The following is a 21,950-nucleotide window of genomic DNA, read 5'->3' as shown; positions in this document are numbered from 1 at the left end:
AGAGGTGGGCGTTCCATGTCTATGTCAGTCAACATAACCTGTCAATCAAACTAGACTGTCACTCACAGAGGTGGGGGGCAGAGGGGGTCATAAATCAAGGGTCATAAATCATATTTTGACAGGTAGTGTAGGATATATACTACTAATGTTGCCCTCAGCGTACTCATTAGACGTTTTCGGACCCTGAATATATACAGCTGCTTTGTGTGTGTTTGTGTGTGTGTGTGTGTGTGTGTGTGTGTGTGTGTGTGTGTGTGTGTGTGTGTGTGTGTGTGTGTGTGTGTGAACTGAGAGAAAAAGCTCGCAAGGCCTTCTACGCCATAAAACGTCAAACATTCGTGGAAATTCCAGTTCGAATCTGGCTTAAAATTTTTGAATCAATAATTGAACCGATTGCTCTATATGGCAGTGAAGTTTGGGGTTCGCTTACACACCATCAATTCCGTAATTGGGACAAACATCCATTAGAGACCCTGCACACAGAGTTCTGTAAAAGCATCCTAAAGGTGCACAGACACACCACGAACAATGCGTGCAGGGCAGAATTAGGCCGATTTCCACTAATTATCAACATACAGAGAAGAGCAATCAACTTCTGGAACCATCTAAATGAGAGCGACCCCCAATCTTATCATTATAAAGCCCTGAAACACCAAGAGCTGAGCAAACATACCAGTCCCCTCATCCAACTGGTCCTGAATCACTGCACCCATACACCACTAACACACACAGATACACCACTAACACACACCGATACACCACTAACACACACTGACACACTAATAACACACACAGACACACTAACACACACAGATACACCACTAACACACACAGACACCCTAATAACACACACAAACACATTACTAACACACGCCGACACACCACTAACACACACTAAAACAATAAAGACTCAGGAACAGGAGAAATCTGCAAACCCAATTAGAATAAACCAAATTACACAAAAACTCAGAACTAAATATCTGAATTTTTGGGAAACTGAAACCAAAACTCAAAGTAAAATGCAGTGTTATTTGGCCCTAAACAGACACTACAGTGCAGCAGATTATCTGAGCACAGTATCCGACCCTAAATTTAGAAACACCCTGACGAGGTACAGACTGAGCACACACGACCTGGCCGTGGAGACGGGGCGACACACCCGGTCCTGGCTGCCCCGGGAAGAGAGGTTGTGCCAGCACTGCACTCTCAGTACAGTAGAGACAGAGCTGCACTTCCTCACCCGGTGTACCAAGTACCACCACGTCCGCTCCCAATTCTTCCCTAAATTTAATAACATCATCCCCAACTTTACCTCCCTCCCAGACCCCGACAAACTGCCCCACCTACTGGGGGAGCACAGAGAGAGCTGCACACTAGCAGCACTCTATACACACACCTGTCACCAGGTGAGGGACAGTGGGTGACCATGTCTCATACACACACACACACACACACACAAACTGATTGTTTTTCTACCTCATTAATGTAAATATTATACTTTTTATTGTTATTATTTTGCACTGTTTTTATTAATATTTTATTCTATTCTATATTTTTTGCACATGTAACTGTTCTGTATATTTTTGTTCTTTCTTATTTTTATTGTTAATATTTCTCTGTAACTTGCTTTGGCAATACGAATGTCCTTATTTGTCATGCCAATAAAGCTTCTTTTGAGTTTGAGTTGAGTTGAGTTGAGTTGAGTGTGTGTGTGTGTGTGTGTGTGTGTGTGTGTGTGTGTGTGTGTGTGTGTGTGTGTGTGTGTAGGCAACTACAAAAAAAATCACTTCCTTTGAACTTTTTCTACTAAACAATAAGTGCAAAGCCGGCTCTTCTTGACACTTTTATTAATACATTGTGACATTTAAAATGTAGTAGTTTGTATTTTTTTTTTATAAATATGTTGCTACTATATGCTTAAAAATAATATATAGAAAAATAGTGTACATTTTACTGTAGCTGAAGCACTCATTAATGACAATTACAATTCTTTTAATTGATACTTTAGCTTCTTTATTAATATGCTGTAGTATTTCTTAGTTAGAATGGCAGTACAGAGCACCATATGTTATTATAATAAATTATGAGAGTAATGTTCCAGGTATTGTAGAAACATCCGTATAAGGTATTATTGAAGATTACAAAGTATGTGCATCTCAAGAGTATGTGCATCTTAAGTTCCCCTTAAACTTTGCCCCTTAATGCTCCTAAAACCATTTGTTGTGAGAAATATGCATTACCAAAGGGAATCTGAAAGGTGGACATAACTTTTTGCTACAGCGCTTCGTTTGTGCACTTGCCATTAAATGTCAGGGTAGTTAAATTGGGTTCTTTAATATTTAATCACTTTTAATCACGGAACATTTTGTTTTGTTCTCGTTACAAATAAAAATGACAGGAATGTAAATCGTGTGTGTATTGCTCAAGTCTTTACTACTTTTAGAAAATGTTGTATGTAACATTTTTTTTTATCTCTACTGAAATTGTTCAAATCTGTGATAGCCAAAGCATTTACACAATTTCTAATGTGTATTTGATTCTTATCATTATGATTGCTAATAAGTGTGTAAAATCACACATTCAACTCTGCAATAGCTATAGGGGAACATCTATAACAAAAAGCTTAATATCTATATTAATATGAAAACATGCTTCAACTAGGGCTGGGAGATATGACTAAAAAATTTATTGTCTTAATATGCTTAAAAGAAGTGGCGATATACGATACAATATGATGGAAACCTTAACAATGTATAATGTTAAAGTATTAGTATTTATTTGTAACACAAAAACGAGCATGTTGTATTATAACTGTACCTATCAAACTGTATATACAGTGTATCACAAAAGTGAGTACACCCCTCACATTTCTGCAAATATTTTATTATATCTTTTCATGGGACAACACTATAGAAATAAAACTTGGATATAACTTAGAGTAGTCAGTGTACAACTTGTATAGCAGTGTAGATTTACTGTCTTCTGAAAATAACTTAACACACAGCCATTAATGTCTAAATGGCTGGCAACATAAGTGAGTACACCCCACAGTGAACATGTCCAAATTGTGCCCAAAGTGTCAATATTTTGTGTGACCACCATTATTATCCAGCACTGCCTTAACCCTCCTGGGCATGGAATTCACCAGAGCTGCACAGGTTGCTACTGGAATCCTCTTCCACTCCTCCATGATGACATCACGGAGCTGATTGATGTTAGACACCTTGAACTCCTCCACCTTCCACTTGAGGATGCGCCACAGGTGCTCAATTGGGTTTAGTCCATCACCTTTAGCTTCAGCTACCTCAGCAAGGCAGTTGTCATCTTGTAGGTTGTGTTTGGGGTCGTTATCCTGTTGGAAAACTGCCATGAGGCCCAGTTTTCGAAGGGAGGGGATCATGCTCTGTTTCAGAATGTCACAGTACATGTTGGAATTCATGTTTCCCTCAATGAACTGCAGCTCCCCAGTGCCAGCAACACTCATGCAGCCCAAGACCATGATGCTACCACCACCATGCTTGACTGTAGGCAAGATACAGTTGTCTTGGTACTTCTCACCAGGGCGCCGCCACACATGCTGGACACCATCTGAGCCAAACAAGTTTATCTTGGTCTCGTCAGACTACAGGGCATTCCAGTAATCCATGTTCTTGGACTGCTTGTCTTCAGCAAACTGTTTGCGGGCTTTCTTGTGCGTCAGCTTCCTTCTGGGATGACGACCATGCAGACCGAGTTGATGCAGTGTGCGGCGTATGGTCTGAGCACTGACAGGCTGACCTCCCACGTCTTCAACCTCTGCAGCAATGCTGGCAGCACTCATGTGTCTATTTTTTAAAGCCAACCTCTGGATATGACGCCGAACACGTGGACTCAACTTCTTTGGTCGACCCTGGCGAAGCCTGTTCCGAGTGGAACCTGTCCTGGAAAACCGCTGTATGACCTTGGCCACCATGCTGTAGCTCAGTTTCAGGGTGTTAGCAATCTTCTTATAGCCCAGGCCATCTTTGTGGAGAGCAACAATTCTATTTCTCACATCCTCAGATAGTTCTTTGCCATGAGGTGCCATGTTGAATATCCAGTGGCCAGTATGAGAGAATTGTACCCAAAACACCAAATTTAACAGCCCTGCTCCCCATTTACACCTGGGACCTTGACACATGACACCAGGGAGGGACAACGACACATTTGGGCACAATTTGGACATGTTCACTGTGGGGTGTACTCACTTATGTTGCCAGCTATTTAGACATTAATGGCTGTGTGTTGAGTTATTTTCAGAAGACAGTAAATCTACACTGCTATACAAGCTGTACACTGACTACTCTAAGTTATATCCAAGTTTCATGTCTATAGTGTTGTCCCATGAAAAGATATAATGAAATATTTGCAGAAATGTGAGGGGTGTACTCACTTTTGTGATACACTGTAGGTATATCTACATTATATTTACAATAACAGTAATTAACATAAGACAATTGCACACCTAGCATACGGCTTGTAACTTAAGTAAAGTTGGTTGCTTCAAACATAAAAACAAGTGTAGGCCCTGCCTTAATAAAAGTAGTTTTTGTATATAAAGTTGCATTGTTTTCACCACATAATTTGCACAAAATATTACTATGTTGCGCATCATCGCTGCAGAAACCAATCCATGTCTACACAACCGAGCCATGCACAGTCTTTTTCTCATTAGATCTTTGCTACTAGTTGACTGACTGACACAGTGTGAGAGCACACTGCACAGTTTTTTGAGCTGTTTAAACATACTTCGATGGTAACCTATGTATCCAAAGCATATTCGATATAACGAATATGGTCATTTTCAATATTGTGTAAAAATACTATCAAATATATGGATATTTGCAATATACCGCCAGCCCTAGCTTCAACTATCATTTGTTATTCAGGTCAGTTGCCTTTAACTCATAGCTGCCTTAACTGTTTTTACAGTTCTTACAGCTACTAAGCTTTCAAATTTTTATTTCATTTTATTTACAGGTAGCTGTACTTGTTGGAGGAAGCATTTTGTATGCATGAAGGGAAAATAAAGAGTAAGGGCAATAACCAGCCGGACATGTTAAAAGAGGAGTATTTGAAGTTAAGGCTACCTGTCAGCCCACCCCAATACCAGGGCCACAGGAAGGTAAGCTGTTTGTTGGGATTTCAACTAACATACTGTAGGTTTTATAGTTATTTATAAAACCTTGGACAGGTACAGTGGGGCCAAAAAGTATTTAGTCAGCCACTGATTGTGCAAGTTCTCCTACTTAGAAAGATGAGAGAGGTCTGTAATTTTCTTCATAGGTACACTTCAACTATGAGAGACAAAATGAGAGAAAAAAATCCAGGAAATCACATTGTAGGATTTTTAAAGAATTTATTTGTATATTATGGTGGAAAATAAGTATTTGGTCAATAACAAACAAGCAAGATTTCTGGCTCTCACAGACTCTTCTTTCTGGCTCTTCTGTCCTCCACTCTTTACCTGTATTAATGGCACCTGTTTGACCTCGTTATCTGTATAAAAGACACCTGTCCACAGCCTCAAACAGTCAGACTCCAAACTCAACCATGGCCAAGACCAAAGAGCTGTAGAAGGACACCAGGAAGAAAACTGTAGACCTGCACCAGGCTGGGAAGAGTGAATCTACAATAGGCAAGCAGGTTGGTGTGAATAAATCAACTGTGGGAGCAATTGTAAGAAAATGGAAGACATACAAGACCATTGATAATCTCCCTCGATCTGGGGCAAGATCTCATCCCGTGGGGTCAAAATGATCATGAGAACAGTGAGCAAAAATCCCAGAACTACACGGAGGGACCTGATGAATGACCTGCAGAGAGCTGGGACCAAAGTAACAAAGGCTGGGATCAGTACACACTACGCCGAGAGGGACTCAAATCCTGCAGTGCCAGGCGTGTCCCCCTGCTTAAGCCAGTACATGTCCAGGCCCATCTGAAGTTTGCCAGAGAGCATATGGATGATCCAGAAGAGGATTGGGAGAATATCATGTGGTCAGATGAAACCAAAATGTGAACTTTTTGGTAAAAACTCAACTGTGAAGCATGGGGGTGGAAACATCATGCTTTGGGGCTGTTTTTCTGCAAAGGGGACAGGACGACTGATCCGTGTTAAGGGAAGAATGAACGGGGCCATGTATCGGGAGATTTTAAGGCAAAACCTCCTTCCATCAGTGAGAGCATTGAAGATGGAACGTGGCTGAGTCTTCCAGCATGACAATGATCTCAAACACAACGCTCAGGCAACGAAGGAGTGGCTCCGTAAAAAGCATTTCAAGGTCCTGGAGTGGCCTAGCCAGTCTCCAGACCTCAAGCCCATCGAAAATTTGTGGAGGGAGTTGAAAGTCCGTGTTGCCCAGCGACAGCCCCAAAACATCACTGCTCTAGAGGAGATCTGCATGGAGGAATGGGCCAAAATACCAGCTACAGTGTGTGCAAACCTGGTGAAGACTTACAGGAAACGTTTGACCTCTGTCTTTGCCAACAAAGGTTATGTTACAAAGTATTGAGTTGAACTTTTGTTATTGACCAAATACTTATTTTCCACCATAATTTACAAATAAATTCTTTAAAAATCCTACAATGTGATTTCCTGGATTTTTTTTTTCTCATTTTGTCTCTCATAGTTAAAGTGTACCTATGATGAAAATTACAGACCTCTCTCATCTTTCTAAGTAGGAGAACTTGCACAATCAGTGGCTGACTAAATACTTTTTGGCCCCACTGTAATTATTGGTTACACAAGACTTTAATGCTCAAGTCTTTGATGTCAAACACAGTCATGGACAATTTTGTATCTCCAGTTCAGCTCATTTGCATGTCTTTGGACTGTGGGAGGAAACCGGAGCACCCGGAGGAAACCCACGCAGACACAGGGAAAACATGCAAACTTCACACAGAAAGGACCCGGACCGCTCCACCTGGGAATCGAACTCAGGACCTTCTTGTTTGACCCTTCTTGCTTGACTTTAAAAAGCACTCACACCCTTGACTTTTTTTGCATATTGGTGTTGTGGATTTGATTTTGAAATTATATATTGCCAGTTTTACCCATCAATGAAAAAGTAAAAAGTGTTTTAGAGTTTGAAATCTGTAAACTGAAATCTGTAATTCACAAACATGTTAATAAAGTATTATAAAAAATTATTACTGTAGCCCCCTATTTTCTCTAAAAGTAGTCTTTTCCAATTCTCTTCATTTAAATCCCTCTCAGGTTTGTGGAAGGGGAGACGCAGACCATCACATGCCCTTCCACCAAGCATGCAGTTGCCAGCTGCTGCTTTTTACCTGCCAGCAGTGGACTCTCACTGAGAGCTTTATTGCTTAAGGAGAGTCATGATGTGAATTATCCACCACCTTAAGGGGTTGCATTTTTGCAATTGCAAGAAAAAAAACAATTGACAATTCTCACTCAGGCACAGCTAGAGCTCCCTGGGACATAATCAGAATCAGAATCAATAATCAGAATAATTTGAAAGAACTGGATTTACACAAACCATACTTACACAAATTTAATTTGAACTAAAATTTATAAGTGGTAATTTGAGTTCTTCATTATTCAGTCTAGTCTGTGATGAAGTCAGTAGTGCGTTTTCAGTGCAAACACAGCATATCTAGCAGGAGCAGCATTGTTGGAACAGCAGTCTCAACTTGCAGTCTTCAACATTAGATGGGTAAACAGGTTTCAGGGTAAATAACAAAATATGTAGTTAAAATGTGATATAAATCATTAAGAGTAAAATGTCAGTTTTGCAGAGAACAGCATGAGACTCCGGCACCCATAATTATGACAGCATAGTTAAAAGGGAGAACTAGGAGGTAACACAGTCATGAGGGCGTTCACAGGACATCAGCACCCACCTCCTCTACCGTCTACAAACCTGAGTGATTGGACAAGAGAGGCAGAATGACAGCAACACAACATCCTCAATCACCACAAATTTCTATAATCTAGAACACCCAAGCTTAGTGTTTTTGTCTATAGTTGGGTTGACAAAACATGAGAGCACCAGACTACCCAGATCCCAGACCCCCAGGATCAGAGCCACACTTTTCTCGTTTGAAAAGACTGTCAAAAGCCTCAGTAAATATATATTTTTTTAATCTAACCAATAAGTTAAAAACGCATGGATCAGCGTCATAAACAGAAATTATATTTCTGATTTTAGAGATATTGCACAGATGAAAGAATGCTGTGATGTTCACTGCTATGATCATTTCAGTGGTGCAGGTGTAGAAGTTACGCAGCACCTTGGAGGGTAATTTAAAGTCCCTTAAGCGTCTAAGGTGATATAGACACTGACGGGCCTTCTTTGCCAGCATGGTGGTGTGGCTGGGCCATGACAGGTCCTTCGAGATGTGAACTACAAGGTACTTGAAATGGTAACTCCTTTCCTGCTTTATGCTGTAGTCCACTATTAGCTCCTTGGTCTTGCTGACGAAGAAGGAGATTGTTATCCTGGCACCAGTCCTCCAGGTGTTTTATCTCCCAGGTAGGCCCTCTAATTGTTGTTGGAGATTAGGCCCACCACAACAGTGTCATCAGCAAACTTGACAATGGTGGTACAGCTGGAAGTGGCCACACAGTCATAAGTGTACAGTGAGTACAGCAGGGGGCTCAGGACACAGCCCTGGGGGGCACCAATGCTAAGGGTGAGGGTGGGTGAGACATGTTTGCCTACCCATACTGCTTGAAGTTGGAGATGCACTGACACAGTGATGAATGAAGTCCTAGGTTCTCCAGTTTGGTAGTTGGTTTAGAGGGGATAATAGTGTTAAATGTTTAGCTGTAACCAACAAACAGCATTTTAACATAATTACCCCTCTTGGCGTCCAGGTGAGTTAATGTTGTATGGAGCAGATATGTAATGGCATATTCTGTAGAGCGATTATGGCGGTATGCAAATTGTAAAGGGTCCATAAAGTCAGGAAGTGAGGCAGTAAGTCTCTGTTGAGCTTTTCAAAGCACTTCATCACAACTGATGTTAGAGCTACTAGGCAAAAGTCATTAAGGCATGTTGGCTGGGACTTCTTTGGAACAGGAACAATGACAGATTGTTTAAAGCAAAGCACTGGAACAGGGAGAGGTTGAAAATGTCTGTGAACACCAGTGTAAGCTGGTCAGCGCAGATGTTGAGAACTTGGCCGGCGATACCATCTGGTCCTGCTGCTTTCCTGGTGTTCACTCTACTGAAAGCTTTCAGTACATCGCTCTCCATGATAGTGAAAGCTCTCTGCGCTTTGGTGGGTTCAGTGTGTATGCTGCGTTTTTCAGTGTGTATGCTACACGGTTCTCCCTGTGTAGTGGCGGCGCGCAGCAGTGCAGCGGCTTCTCTAGCTCTCGGTGTTAGTGTAAAAATAGTATGACTACTGCAAATAGAACAGCAATAAAGTATAGCTCAACAGCATTAATGGCACTAAACAACAGTGTCCATATTCAATTACCTTTGGATCTAAAAGCAGCACTCTGTAGTAGACGGAGCTGGCTCGGGGCCAAAAAGGAGGCGGTGTACAAGAAAGCAGAAGAGGGGTAAAAGAGCCAGTCTGCTATCCAAGCTAAGAGCTAATGCTAACAGACCCGCCATTTCATTGCTCTTTTTATCCAATGTCCGGGCTTTGGATAATAAAGTGGATTTGCGACACAGACTGTGGCATCGGGAGATGCAAAGCTACAGTGTCTTTGTTCTAACAGAGACGTGGCTTAATAACAACATGCCGGACTATGTCTTCGAGCTTGCCGGACGGCTACTTTTTCGCTCGAACAGAGACTCGCAGCTCTCCGGTAAAACCAGAGAAGGAGGACTCCGCATCTATATCAACAAAGGTTGATGCACGAACTGTTCCGTAGTGGGCAGAAGTGGTGAAATATCTGATACTAAAATGCCGTCCCCACTATCTGCCACGGGAATTTACAGCAGTGTTCATAGTTGCGGTTTATGTCCCTCGCAAGCTACCGCTAATGTAGCGCTTAAGGAGCTGCAAGACAGCATCGGCTCGCTACAAAATAAACACCCAGAAGCGTTGTATGTAGTGGCAGGGGACTTTAACCATGTGAATCTGCAGGATATTTCAACCACATTTCATCAGCACGTTAACTTTGCGATTCGGGGCAAAAACACTTTAGACAAAGTGTTTACAAACAGACGAGGAGCGTACAGAGCAGTGCCCCACCCCCACCTCGGCGCCTCGGATCACATCTCTCTCCTGCTCGCTCCTGCATACTGCCCAGTGTCGAGGAGCAAAAACTTTGACACAAGCTCCCAGCCATCAGCGTAACAATAGCAGAGGTGAGAAGAACACTGCAGAAAGTCAACCCCCGAAAGGCCCCCGGCCCTGATGGAATTCCAGGTAGAATCAGAATCAGAATCACTTTATTTCGCCAGGTATGTTACACATATGAGGAATTTGCTTTGGTGATACACACAGTAATACACACAATAGTCCACATAGTAGTACAAACAATACACATAATAGTACAGATAATTACACATGTATGACATGTAACATAGAACATATTTAACAGACCCGATAGCACACAGACTGTTAACCAGTATTTACCAACATTTGCCCAAGAGAACAACTTTGGTTAAAAAGTGTTACAGCTCTGGGGAAAAAGCTGTTAGCGTGTCTGGATGTGTTAGTTTTTATTGTCCTGAGTCTTCTGCCAGATGGAAGAGTTTAAAAAAAGTGATATCCAGGATGAGAGGGGTCTGCTGTAATTTTGCCGGCACGCTTCAGCACTCTGCTGTTGTAGATGTCCTGAAGCGTTGGCAGACTAGAGTTCTGAGGGACTGTGCATATCAACTGTCTGAGGTCCTGACGGATATATTTAACATCTCACCGCCCCAGGCCAGAGTTTCAGTATGTTTCAAGACATCCACGATTATCCCTGTACCAAAGTCCTCTTTAGCAACGTGTCTCAACGATTACCGACCTATTGCACTCACTCCTGTCACCATGAAGTGCTTCGAGAAGTTGGTGATGAGGCACCTGAAACAGACCATCAACGTAGCAGAGTTTGCATATAGGCAGAACCGGTCCACAGCTGACGCCATCATCATACCCTGACCCACCAGGCCTTCACCCACCTGGAAAACAAGGACTCCTACGTGAGGCTGTTGTTTCTGGACTTCAGTTCTGCATTTAATACCATCATCCCGCAGAAACTGGTGTCCAAGCTGAAATCACTGGGAACCTCTTCTTCCCTGTGTAACTGGGTCCTGGATTTCCTGACCTGCAGGCCTCAAAATGTCAGGATAAACAACATCACATCCTTCACCATCATCCTGAACACTGGCTCCCCCCAGGGTTGTGTGCTCAGCCCACTACTGTACACACTGATGACCTACGACTGCAGAGCTCACTACAAGAACAACCTCATGGTCAAGTTCGCGGATGACACAGTGGTGGTCGGACTCATCACCCATGGAGAGGAAGGGTGGAGGACCTAATATGGTGGTGCAGAGACAACAACCTCATCCTCAATGTTCAGAAGACCAAGGAGATGGTTGTGGATTTCCGCAGGACTGGTACAACCCCTCCTCCTCTACTCATTGATGGAGTAGCTGTGGAGATGGTCCCCTCCATCAAGTACCTCGGGGTACACCTGACTGACATGCTCACCTGGCGTACCAACACCACGGCTGTCATAAAGAAGGCCAACCAACGCCTTTATTTCCTGAGGAAGCTGAGGAGGGCAGGTCTTCACACAGACATCCTCAGTTCATTCTACAGCTGTGTGGTGGAGAGCACCATGACCACCTGCCTCACTGTGTGGTATGCTGGCTGCACGCAAAAACAACAAGACTAAAAAACAGCTTCTTTCCACTTGCAGTCAGACTGCTAAATTGCTCCACCCCTCATATACTAACTATGCACCAATCACTTTAAACACCTGTGACCTGGTGCTGCCATTTTCTGCTGCTATACACTTTGAGCTGCTGCTATATTTTGAAATCATGCAAATCATGCACTTTAGATCCACATAAAGCTGCTGTAGTTCTTGTGCAATACTTGTGAATGTAAATGTAAATATTTAAAATACCTTATCTTAGTTATTTCTTCCAGTTTTTTCTTAAGTTTTGTTTTATACTTAACATAGTTATTTGTTCTTCATATTTCATTATGTTACACACACCGAGACCTAAGTAACTGCATTTCGTTCTAATCATGTACATGGTTTGAATGACAAAAAAGCTGAATCTGAGTTTTATTTTGTCCCATTTTCCCTGCAAACACATCTTGAGATGTGCAACAGTATGGGGTCGTCACTGTCGCATTTTTCATTTTAAAATTCTCTATTGGGGACAGATCAGGACTGCAGGAAGGCCAGTCCAGTACCTGTACACTCTTCTTCCACAGCCATGCCATTGGAATGTGTGCAGCATGTGGTTTTGCATTGTCTTGTGAAAGAATGTATGGACATCCCTGGAAAAGATGACGTCTTGAAGGCAGCATATGTTGCTCTAAGATCTCAATGTACTTTTCTGCATTAATGCTGCCATCTCAGAAGTGTAAATTACCTTTGCCAAGGGCACTGACACAGACCCATACCATGACAGACCCTGGCTTTTGGACTTGTTGCTGATAACAGTCTGGATGGTCCTTTTCGTGTTTGATACGGAGCACACTGCGTCCATTTTTTCCAAAAAAGACCTGGAATGCTGATTCATCTGACCACAATGCGTGTTTCCATTGTGTGATGGTCCATCCTAGATGCCTCTGAGCCCAGAGAAGTCAATGCCGCTTCTGGATATGGTTTACATAAGTCTTTTTTATTTGCACAGTAAAGTTTTAAGTTACATTTGTGCATGTAACTCCATATTGTAGTGCTTGACAAAGGTTTGCCAAAGTAATCCCTTGCCCATGTGGTTATATCAGCTATTGTTGAGTGGCGGTTCTTGATGCAGTGCTGTCTGAGGGATCAAAGATCACGGGCGTTCAGCTTAAACTTGCGCCCTTGGCCTTAACGCATTAAAATTTTACCAGATTCCTTGAATCTTTCTTTGAGGTACATTGTTTTTGAACATTTCAATAATTTTCTCATGCATTTGTTGACAAACTGGAGATCCTCTGGCCATCTTTGCTCAGCCTCAGCCTTGCCTGGATGCTGCTTTTGTACCAAACCATGAATACAATCACCTGTTGCCATCACCTGCTTGAAATCACATTATTTATTGATTTTTTCACCTCATTACTAGCCCTAAATTGCCCCATCCCAACTTTTTTGGGTGCATGTGTTGCAGGAATGGCGGTATATTAACAAATGAAATGAAGTTGAGCAAAGAAAACATGAAGTATCTTGGGTTCAAACTGTCTGCAATCAAAGAAAAGTCAAAATAAATGTAAGAAACACTGCATTTTTATTTTATTAGCATTTTTCACACTGTCCCAACTTTTTCTAATTTGGGGTTTTATATATAATACACAAAGTGGGCTGGTGAAGTTTGTGAAGTTTGTAATAGATGTAACTGTAATAGATATCAAAATGGATTTTTGTTAAAATTCATTAAATAAATGAATGAATGAATTTAAGTTACATAAATTGTGTTATGTAAAATCTATGTTACTTAAAAGTTAAATAAACCGCATTCATTATTTATGCATTTAAGGTCTGTGAGTAAACAGTCATTCCCAACTAAGATGTGAGTCTCAAATTATGGCTACCACTCTCGGGTGAGAGCTAACACAGAAAACTACAAATGTATTATCAGTGCATCGGAAAATTTTTTTGGCCAGGTAGTGTATCTATTTTAATATAGTGTATAGACAATAGATATACTGTGACACTGCCTGGCCAAAAAAAAAGGTCACACACTCTAATATTTCGTTGGACCGCCTTTAGCTTTGATTACGGCACGCATTCGCTGTGGCATCGTTTCTACAAGCTTTTGCAATGTCACATTTATTTCTGTCCAGAGTTGCATTAATTTTTCCCCAAGATCTTGTATTGATGATGGGAGATTTGGACCACTGCACAAAGTCTTCCATGTGTAAAAATGATGTCTCATGCTCCCTGAACCTCTCTTTCACAATTTGAGCCCGATGAATCCTGGCATTGACATCTTGGAATATGCCCGTGCCATCAGGGAAGAAAAAATCCATTGATGGAATAACCTGGTCGTTCAGTATATTCAGGTAGTCAGCTGACCTCATTCTTTGGGCACATAACGTTGCTGAACCTAGACCTGACCAACTGCAGCAACCCCAGATCATAGCACTGCCCCCACAGGCTTGTACGGTAGGCACTAGGCATGATGGATGCATCACTTCAGCCGCCTCTCTTCTTACCCTGATGCGCCTATCACTCTGGAACAGGGTAAATCTGGACTCATCAAACCACATGTCCTTCTTCCATTGCTCCAGAGTCCAATCTTTATGCTCCCTAGCAAATTGAAGCCGTTTTAGCCGGTTAGCCTCACTGACAAGTGGTTTTCTTAAGGCTACACAGCTGTTTAGTCCCAATCCCTTGAGTTCCCTTCGCATTGCGTATGTGGAAATGCTCTTACTTTTACTATTAAACATATCCCTGAGTTCTACTGTAGTTTTTCTACGATTTGATTTCACCAAACGTTTAAGTGAATCATTCAAGATTTTTTTCCGACCACATTCCTTCCTTTTTAATAATGCGTTGGACATTTCTTAACCAGATTTTAGTAGTTTCAGCAATCTCCTTTGATGTTTTCTCTGCTTGATGCATGCCAATAATTTGACCCTTCTGAAACAGATTAACATCTTTTCCACAACCACAGGATGTGTCTTTCGACGTGGTTGTTTAACAAATGAGAAATTTGAGGGTTAAATAACTTGTTGCCAGCTGAAACATAATCACCCATGCAGTAATTATCCAATGGGAGGCTCTTACCTATTTGCTTAGTTAAATCCAGGTGGTGACCTTTTTTTTGGCCAGGCAGTGTATGAATCCTTATACTTATTTGGAACTTATTTGGAATTTTCTTGCAGTCATATGCAATTGATTCAGAAAATATTCACACCCTGTTGACTTTTTAAACCCAAGATACTGGATTTTATTTTAAAATGTTAAAAATTTAACTTTCTTATTCACAAAAATATTCAAACCCTTAAAACTTTGTAAAAGCCCATTCGGAAGCAATAACAGCTGCAACATTTTTTTTATTGAAGAGTAATACAAAATACAAGGTCATAAAGGCAAACTGAAGACATCAGGGCATACAACAACTCACATAATAATAAAAAAGAAAACATAGTCAATACACAAAGGTGGTCTTGTCCATTTCCACAAAAATAAAATACATCGTCTTGCTAGTAGGAATGTAATAGCTAGAATATCCGTTTGGACTTTTGCTTATCAATTTTACTTATTTTTCTGTTGCAACATTGCTGAATAAACAAAATTTTTTATCCTGTTCCCAGGCATTTGTTAAGAGAATGTACGTCTAAAGCCATAACATGTGAATATATTTTGGAAATTTTTGGAAACCCCCCTTTCTGGGGAAGGTCTAAGGTCAGCAGGTCGTCCCATGGCTGATTAGTGTGAAGGCAGGTGTGGTCTGAGAAATGAGAAGATACAAAATATCTTCTTTAAAAATATCTAAACAAAAAAAATATTATGAAAGAGAGAGGGAAATATAGTGTGAGTAATATAAATTCCCAAGTATCCTGAATTCGGTTGGAGCAAATTTGAAAGGTATGGATGATTGAGTAAGTTACATTGCTGATGGATTGATTGGATAACATTCACTTTTCCGCAGGTTCACTTTATATCCTAGCCAAACCTCAGTCAGTCACATACAACAGTAAATCGTCAGCATATAAAGATAATTTAAGTTCGATACCCAAGCGAGAAATTCCCTGAAATGATTTGAAAGATTTTAATGCAATGAAAAGATTTAATAGCAAAAACAAAGTGGAGAGGATACAAAAGACATCCTTGTCTAATCCCATGGGACAAAGAGAAGTAGTCTGAACAGACACAATTAGTGCAAATGCATTCGCATGCAAAAAGATTCAAAAACCCCAACCAACAGTGACTCGTCAAAAACTGTAATAAGAAGAGTCATCAACTTTCTTGAAAAATTCAACAGGAAATCCATCTGGCCAGGTGCCTTGTTAGTTTGCATAGCTTTAAAAGCTGTGGTAATTTCTTCCAAGTTCAAAGTTAAATTCAGCTACTGCATAGGGTTCAAGTCCACAACCAGAAACACTAGCTCACAGAGAAAAGCTGACAGCTCAGCCTCATCAGAAGAGAATTCTTTCTGATATCAATCTCAATAAAAGGATTTGAAGACTTCATGCCCAATATCAAGGAACAGTCAAAGATTCATTCCAAAACCACTGCAGTGTTGTTTTGTCTGTTAAAGGGAGTTTGCTTGCACATTGCTTGCATGCTCAACAATTCCTGGTCACCATTGTCTGGTTCTGCTCTTCTCAGTATGTCAAAATCTTTTTAATAGGAGACAGAATTGGACTGCAGGCAGGCCAGTTGAGCACATGAATTTTGCGTCTACAAAGCAATGTAGAATGCAGAATGATGCCATGTTACCACCAAAGAAGTCACCTTGATGGCAATATACGTCTCTCTAAAATCCCATTATACATTTCCATAGCAATGGTACCTTTACACATATGCAAGTCACCCATGCCAAAGACATATTCAACAGTTGTTCCTGGCCTTGCCATATATAGACTGAAAGTTCTTCATTCCCCATTGCTATTTTTTCTTTTACAAATTATGTGTGGTAGATGGTAAAAATGTAAATTATGTATTTACACTGAAAAACATCTTTTTATTTTTTTTAATGCATTTTTCTCCCGATTTAGCGCATCCAAGCACTGAAGACTCCAGATTTGCATCCAAGGAGAGCACGCCGCTGCCCACTCCTTCTCTACATGTGTACAGCCCTCCTCTTCTTGTCCGTGCATCCCGCACGGGCGTCTCTTCTGCCAATCAGGGTCCTTACACAGCGTATGAAGACCCACCCACCCACATATAGTTCGGTCCCCACCCTGCAGATACGGTGGCCAATTAGTATCTGCTGCAGGCACTGCCAATTATGTGGCAACACGGAGCCTCAAACCCGGGAGTTCAGAAACTCTGCTGGTGCGTCAGCGGAATATCCCGCTGCACCACCTGGGTGCCCGAGAAACATCTTTTTGAAGTGATGAAAGTTTTATCACAAAAGTTTGTCACAAAATGCTGAGCCACAACCTGTTTTTGCTTGCAAAGACTAATTGTTCTAATTGTACTATATCTAATTGTTTTATATTGTTTTTATTGTTATTCAAACATTAAATGCAGGTACTTAACCTATGACAATTTAAGAGTTCAAAGGACTCTAACCTCATGTAAAGTGGCCTTTTAAGCATTAAATCCATTATTCATTGGTCGTTGAGTCTAGTTCTCTCCTGTTACTTTTTTTTTATTTCTTTTTTTATTTCTCCTATTCGTTTTTTTAAATAATTGTGTGTGTAAGGCAAGGCAAGGCAAGGCAAGGCAAGGCAAGTTTATTTGTATAGCACCTTTCATACACAGTGGCAATTCAAAGTGCTTTACATAAGGAAAAAAAAATTAATTAAAAGCATTAAAACATTCCTGAGATCTAAAACCTCAGAAAGACTTCTTGCAAACATTTAGTTACAATTAGGAACATGAAATTCAAACAAGAGAGATAAAAAAAATTAAGGACATGAAAAATTAAAAGAAAATATTGTAAAGTATAACCTACAATTTAGGGAATATGAAATTAAAACAAGAGAGATAAAAAATTAAGAACATGAAAACTAAAAGAAAATATAGTAAAATATACACTACAATTTAGAAGAGCATGAAAAACTAAAAGAAATATGGTAAAATGAGGTTAATAGCAAAAATTTCGAGCTCAATCATAGGCACAAGAAAAAAGAAATGTTTTTAACCTGGATTTAAAGATTTCTACATTTGAGGAACATCTAATATCTCCTGGCAGTCTGTTCCAGTTATATGCAGCCCAACAGCTAAATGCTGCTTCACCATGTTTAGTTTGGACTCTGGGCTCAACTAGCTGACCTGAGTCCATGGATCTAAGAGATCTACTGGGTTTATATTCTCTAAACATTTCTGAGATGTATTCTGGGCCGAACCAATTCAGTGATTTATAGACCAGTAGCAGCACTTGAAATTCTATTCTGTAACTAACTGGAAGCCAGTGTAGAGATTTTAGAACTGGAGTGATGTGCTCAGTTCTCTTCGTCTTAGTTAAAACTCTAGCAGCAGCGTTCTGAACGAGCTGTAACTGTTTAATGGCCTTTTTGGGAAGTCCAGTTAAGAGACCATTACAATAGTCCACCCTACTGGAGATAAAAGCATGGATCAGCTTCTCTAGGTCTTGTTGGCACACTAGACCCTTGATTTTGGCTATATTTCTAAGATGGTAGAAGGCTGTTTTGGTGATGGTTTTTATAAGGCTGGTGAATGTGAGATCTGAATCTATTAGAACGCCAAGATTTCGGACTTGGTCTTTGGTTTTTAGAGCCCGGGAACTGAGGTGTTCACTGACACTGGTCCTCTTTTCTTTGCTACCAAACACAACAATCTCTGTTTTGTCCTTATTTAACTGTAAAAAATTCTGGCTCATCCAGTTATTGATGTCCTCCAGACACTGACACAGTGAATCTATTGGGCTGTAATCATCTGGTGAGAGAGCCAGATACAGTGTATCACAAAAGTGAGTACACCCCTCACATTTCTGCAGATATTTAAGTATATCTTTTCATGGGACAACACTGACAAAATGACACTTTGACACAATGAAAAGTACTCTGTGTGCAGCTTATATAACAGTGTAAATTTATTCTTCCCTCAAAATAACTCAATATACAGCCATTAATGTCTAAACCACCGGCAACAAAAGTGAGTACACCCCTAAGAGACTACACCCCTAAATGTCCAAATTGAGCACTGCTTGTCATTTTCCCTCCAAAATGTCATGTGATTTGTTAGTGTTACTAGGTCTCAGGTGTGCATAGGGAGCAGGTGTGTTCAATTTAGTAGTACAGCTCTCACACTCTCTCATACTGGTCACTGAAAGTTCCAACATGGCACCTCATGGCAAAGAACTCTCTAAGGATCTTAAAAGACGAATTGTTGCGCTACATGAAGATGGCCAAGGCTACAAGAAGATTGCCAACACCCTGAAACTGAGCTGCAGCACAGTGGCCAAGATCATCCAGCATTTTAAAAGAGCAGGGTCCACTCAGAACAGACCTCGCATTGGTCGTCCAAAGAAGCTGAGTGCACGTGCTCAGCGTCACATCCAACTGCTGTCTTTGAAAGATAGGCGCAGGAGTGCTGTCAGCATTGCTGCAGAGATTGAAAAGGTAGGGGGTCAGCCTGTCAGTGCTCAGACCATACGCCGCACACTACATCAAATTGGTCTGCATGGCTGTCACCCCAGAAGGAAGCCTCTTCTGAAGTCTCTACACAAGAAAGCCTGCAAACAGTTTGCTGAAGACATGTCAACAAAGGACATGGATTACTGGAACCATGTCCTATGGTCTGATGAGACCAAGATTCATTTGTTTGGTTCAGATGGTCTCAAGCATGTGTGGCGGCAATCAGGTGAGGAGTACAAAGATAAGTGTGTCATGCCTACAGTCAAGCATGGTGGTGGGAATGCCATGGTCTGGGGCTGCATGAGTGCAGCAGGTGTTGGGGAGTTACATTTCATTGAGGGACACATGAACTCCAATATGCACTGTGAAATACTGAAGCAGAGCATGATCCCCTCCCTCTGGAAACTGGGTCGCAGGGCAGTGTTCCAGCATGATAATGACCCCAAACACACCTCTAACACGACCACTGCTTTATTGAAGAGGCTGAGGGTAAAGGTGATGGACTGGCCAAGCATGTCTCCAGACCTAAACCCAATAGAACATCTTTGGGGCATCCTCAAGCGGAAGGTGGAGGAGCGCAAAGTCTCGAATATCCGCCAGCTCCGTGATGTCGTCATGGAGGAGTGGAAAAGCATTCCAGTGGCAACCTGTGAAGCTCTGGTAAACTCCATGCCCAGGAGAGTTAAGGAAGTTCTGGGAAATAATGGTGGCCACACAAAATATTGACACTTCAGGAACTTTCACTAAGGGGTGTACTCACTTTTGTTGCCGGTGGTTTAGACATTAATGGCTGTATATTGAGTTATTTTGAGGGAAGAATAAATTTACACTGTTATATAAGCTGCACACAGACTACTTTTCATTGTGTCAAAGTGTCATTTTGTCAGTGTTGTCCCATGAAAAGATATACTTAAATATTTGCAGAAATGTGAGGGGTGTACTCACTTTTGTGATACACTGTATATCTGTGTGTCATCTGCATAACTATGGTAATCAATGTTGTTAGCCTGTAGCATTTGGCCTAATGGCAGCATATAAAGATTGAACAGAAGAGGTCCGAGAACTGATCCCTGGGGGATTCCACATGTCATAGCCACCCTGTCGGATTCACAGCTGCCAATAGTGACGAAGTAACTCCGGTCTTCTAAATAAGACCTGAACCAATTAAGGACTGTTCCGGAAAGTCCAACCCAGTTTTCCAACCTATCCAGCAATATTCTATGATCTACAGTGTCAAAGGCAGCACTAAGATCCAGTAAAACCAGAACTGATATTTTACCCGAGTCAGTATTCAGCCGTAGATCATTTAACACTTTTATGAGAGCCGTTTCAGTGCTGTGGTGAGCTCGAAAGCCTGACTGAAATTTGTCAAAATAACCACTGGAATTCAAAAAACTGCTGACTTGATTGTAAACAACTTTCTCAATGATCTTGGCTATGAAAGGAAGATTGAGATCGGCCTGTAGTTGTTTAACACAGACGCATCCAGAGTTCTCTTTTTTAGGAATGGCTTAATGGCAGCTGTTTTCAGTGACTTTGGGAAAACGCCTGATTCTAGTGAGCCATTAACTATTTGTTGCAAATCAGTTTTTACAGAGTTAAAAATAGTTTTAAAAAATTCAGATGGCAGTATGTCGAGACAACATATCGATGATTTAAGATGCTGAACTGTTTTCTCCAGTGTTTTTTGGTCTATTGTATTAAATTGTGACATAATAGTCATGTTATTTCTAAGTGTCTGTAGGGGCAGCATAGTTTCATCGTTTGACTGAGTGGCGTTGATGGTCAGTCTAATAGTTTGGATTTTTTCACAGAAGAAATGAGCAAATTCATTACATTTCTCTGTGGACAGAAGTTCTGGTGTGATCCGTTTTGGAGGATTTGTAAGCTTGTCGACCACGTTGAATAGAGTGCGGGTGTTGTTGATGTTCCTGTTAATGATCTTAGAGAAGTGCAGCTGTCTAGCCCTGCATAACTCCGAGTTAAAACTACAAAGGCTTTGCTTATAGAGATCATAGTGGATTTGAAGTTTAGTTTTCCTCCACTTACGTTCAGCTCTCCTGCATTCTCTTTTCAGAGCTATTACCATCATTGTGTTACGCCATGGTGCTTTCTGTTTGCTCAACGTTTTCATGACTTTCACAGGGGCAACCACATCCATGACAGTCAATATTTTCATGTTAAAGTTATCCAGGAGTTCATCAACTGACTCTGCAATTAAAGTTGGTGATATAGCTATGGCCTCCATAAACTGAGAACTAGTGCTTTCATTTATGCACCTTTTGTTAACAGAAACAGAGCTAGTTTGAGCATCTGGAGTGATCAGCATTTCAAAGAAGACACAAAAATGATCAGAGAGGGCCAAGTCCTTGACCATAACAGAAGAAATGTTAAGACCTTTAGAAATAACTAGATCCAGAGTGTGCCCTCGAGTATGTGTAGGCCCTTTCACATGTTGCAATAGACCAAATGTGTCAAAAAGTCCAAAAAGTTCTTTGGTGTTATTGTCCTTGTTATTATCTAAGTGGATGTTAAAATCCCCAGTTATGATGAAGAAGCTGTACTCAGTGGAGATAACT

General features: G+C 41.0%; 1 protein-coding gene across 1 annotated transcript in view; it reads left to right on the top strand.

Annotated features, from left to right (window-relative positions):
* LOC134314748 (signal-induced proliferation-associated 1-like protein 2) overlaps positions 1-21,950 on the top strand; it is a 183,989-nt gene that overhangs the window by 118,181 nt on the left and 43,858 nt on the right. Inside the window, exons 18-22 of the mRNA XM_062995441.1 lie at positions 5,040-5,143; positions 8,432-8,513; positions 10,775-11,036; positions 11,156-11,429; positions 11,513-11,720. Of these exons, the coding sequence (XP_062851511.1) occupies positions 5,040-5,143; positions 8,432-8,513; positions 10,775-11,036; positions 11,156-11,429; positions 11,513-11,720 (930 nt within the window). The remainder of the gene's footprint in view (positions 1-5,039; positions 5,144-8,431; positions 8,514-10,774; positions 11,037-11,155; positions 11,430-11,512; positions 11,721-21,950) is intronic.

This window comes from Trichomycterus rosablanca, chromosome 5 (genome assembly GCF_030014385.1).
Source record: "Trichomycterus rosablanca isolate fTriRos1 chromosome 5, fTriRos1.hap1, whole genome shotgun sequence".
Classification (NCBI taxonomy): domain Eukaryota; kingdom Metazoa; phylum Chordata; class Actinopteri; order Siluriformes; family Trichomycteridae; genus Trichomycterus; species Trichomycterus rosablanca.
The sequence above is the reverse complement of the archived record's forward strand: the minus strand, read 5'-3'. Positions and strand labels throughout refer to the sequence as shown.